We start from the raw sequence: 2,738 nt of genomic DNA on the forward strand, positions 1-2,738 counted from the left end.
TATTCATAAAAATGGCTAGCTAGACATATTTCCATAATATGTAATTTTTTTTTTTGTATTTTTCACACTCTCTCTATCTCTCTCTCTCTCTCTCTCTATATATATATATATATATATATATATATGTTTGTGCTTTATTTTTATTTTCCTTAAAATGATCTTGTGGAACAAAAAATTACTATCAGTTGTTTTCTTATTAATATATGATACAACTAATTGTGTGAAACGATCGGGCCCTATGAAAGGGAAACAAAAACCAAACACCACTCCTCTCCCATATAATGTTATGAAAAAGGAAATGGAACCTATACAAATGTATTTTTTCGCGAAGAGGACAAAAAAAGATATTCAAAGTAATAATAAAAAAAAAAGAAAAACAAATAATTTTCCCATAAATGATAATATAACAAATTGGAAAATAAAAAAAAAACGAAAAAATAACAAATTAAAATATGAACACGAAAACAATGATCAGAAATTAGACAATGTAAAAATAAATAAAAGAAATCATTATATACACTTTATTCGTAATATTATACACAATGAAACATTCAAAAATTATGTTGAAAAAAAAAAAAGAATTAGTTATTATGATATTCCTAAAAACACAAAATATAAAAAATATATTTTATCCATTTATAAAAAAAAACAAGGGAAAAATACTATATATATGATTATTGCTCCAAAGGGATCTCTGCATGAAAAAAAAACTAAAGAAATTTTGGGAGACCCAGTTAAAAACTATCCATGGGAAATTAGTATTCCATTTCATGAAACGATTACTCGTGAACAAAGTCCATATTATAATTTTTTGAAAGGTGAATGGGCTTATCTAGATTATAAAAGAGATTCAAGAAGAGCTTGTGGAAAAATAGAAGGAGGATTAGAAAATTATGATGGAAAAGGTTTGAAATTAGAAAAAGGAGTTGATCGTCCAAGATATAAAGAAATACCATATTATTTAGATCATGGAGTGGAATGGAGAAATTTTAATCATGATGAATTAATACAATTTGATATAGATCCAGATGGTAATCAAGATCAAACCTTTTTAGAAACAGAAGAAGATTTAGAATATAGACAATGGGGAAATTGGAACTATAGTTGTGCTAAGGAAACGACACAATTAAATACTGCATGGAGAGATCCGGTGCTTTCAAAAGATTTATCAAATTTAATTTATCCATGGAATCATAAAGCTCATGAAAATCATATTATACCATATGGTTATAGAGGTCCTAGTGGTTTTATACCTGAACCTAAATTAGAATGGGAACTAGCTGCCAGAGGATTTTTTGCTGGCTATTTTGACGATCCTAATTGGAATAGAATTAAATATTATAGAATTACGAAAAAACTTATTTTAGAATGGCATGAAGCTGATAAAAATAGTACAAAAATTGATAAAGTTAAATCAGAATTGTTTGGTATAACTAGTAGAAAAAAATATACTTCAAATCAAATCAAACTCATAAATGAACATGCATTACTTAGAGCTAAAGAAATTTTATTAGATCATATTTTAGATCCTAACAATGATCCAGATTATATTACATATTATCTAGATAAACATGAACCAATTGATTATATTGGAGGAGGAAATCATAAATGTTCAGAAGAAGAAATCAAAGATAAAACAGTTGTATTAAATATGTGTGTGTATCCTGTCAAACAACAACATGAAACATATTCTTCTAATATGTCAATTCCAGAAATGGCAGAAATGTATCATTATTATATGACAGAAATAAGAGGAGAAGGAAGAATTAATAACTTATCTGAAGATCCAGTTGAAGATAAATTCCAATGTTATGAATTACAACATGATAGAAAAAATTTCCCTGCCCTTGTGTCCTTATATAAACCATTATGGTCTAATAGAAAATATGGTGAAGAATTTGGTGATGCCTTAAAAAAAGAAGAACAAATCAACATTAAAAACTTCTATCACTTCAAACGCAAACTCAAGTTGAGGAAAAAAACAAGATATGACAAAAGGGATATGGATATGTATAACTATCTTCAAGACTATGAAAATTTTGATGAAGAATATGACTTTTAATTATATCATAATAAAATAAAATAAATCTTATTTAATAATTTTTTTTTTTTCTACAAATAAAATTAATAATTTTTAATTTGAAATAAGTATATGTGACAATACGCATAATTTGTTTGTTTCTTTTTTTTTGTGTGTATTTTTTTTGTAACCATTATTATATATATATATATATATATATATATATGCATATATATGTATATTATTCCAAAAACCTTTTATCCTTACTTTTATAAATACATAAATAAAGTTTTAAAATAATATAAAAATTAAGGTATTCATACAAGCGTAAGGCTACGTTATTAAACAGGTACATTCAAAGGATGTATATATATATATATATATATATATATATATTTATACAAACAAAAAAAAAAACAAAAAAATAAAAAAAATAAAAAAAAAACAAAAATAAAACAAAAACAAAACAAAAATAAAACAAAAATAAAACAAAAATAAAACGTTTTAACAACATTATGTATATATATATATATATGTATGTATATACTTATTTATGTTAATATATATTTATTTTGTGTAAGAATATCATAAAATTTTTTACATGAACAAGTCAGGACAAACTTAATAATGATCCATAACTGTTCAGGTAAGATAAAAGCGCCTCAACATTTATTTCTTTTTTGAATATATCCAGACCCTTCTGAATTACAAAGAGATA

At 24.3% G+C, this 2,738-nt stretch overlaps 2 protein-coding genes across 2 annotated transcripts in view; one reads left to right on the forward strand and one right to left on the reverse strand.

Annotated features, from left to right (window-relative positions):
• Positions 1–154: 154 nt before the first annotated feature.
• Positions 155–2,062, forward strand: PRSY57_1005300 (hypothetical protein; the record flags this gene model as incomplete). Its single annotated transcript, XM_012907643.2, has 1 exon — positions 155–2,062. One exon carries the CDS (start codon positions 155–157, stop codon positions 2,060–2,062), a length of 1,908 nt encoding a protein of 635 aa, XP_012763097.2.
• Positions 2,063–2,630: 568 nt separating this feature from the next.
• PRSY57_1005400 (hypothetical protein) overlaps positions 2,631–2,738 on the reverse strand; it is a gene marked incomplete at both ends in the record, with an annotated part of 1,346 nt that continues 1,238 nt past the window's right edge. The window contains one exon of the mRNA XM_020114844.1: positions 2,631–2,738. Coding sequence (XP_019970389.1) covers positions 2,631–2,738 — 108 coding nt within the window.

This window comes from Plasmodium reichenowi, chromosome 10, assembly GCF_001601855.1.
Source record: "Plasmodium reichenowi strain SY57 chromosome 10, whole genome shotgun sequence".
NCBI classification, from domain to species: Eukaryota; Apicomplexa; class Aconoidasida; order Haemosporida; family Plasmodiidae; genus Plasmodium; species Plasmodium reichenowi.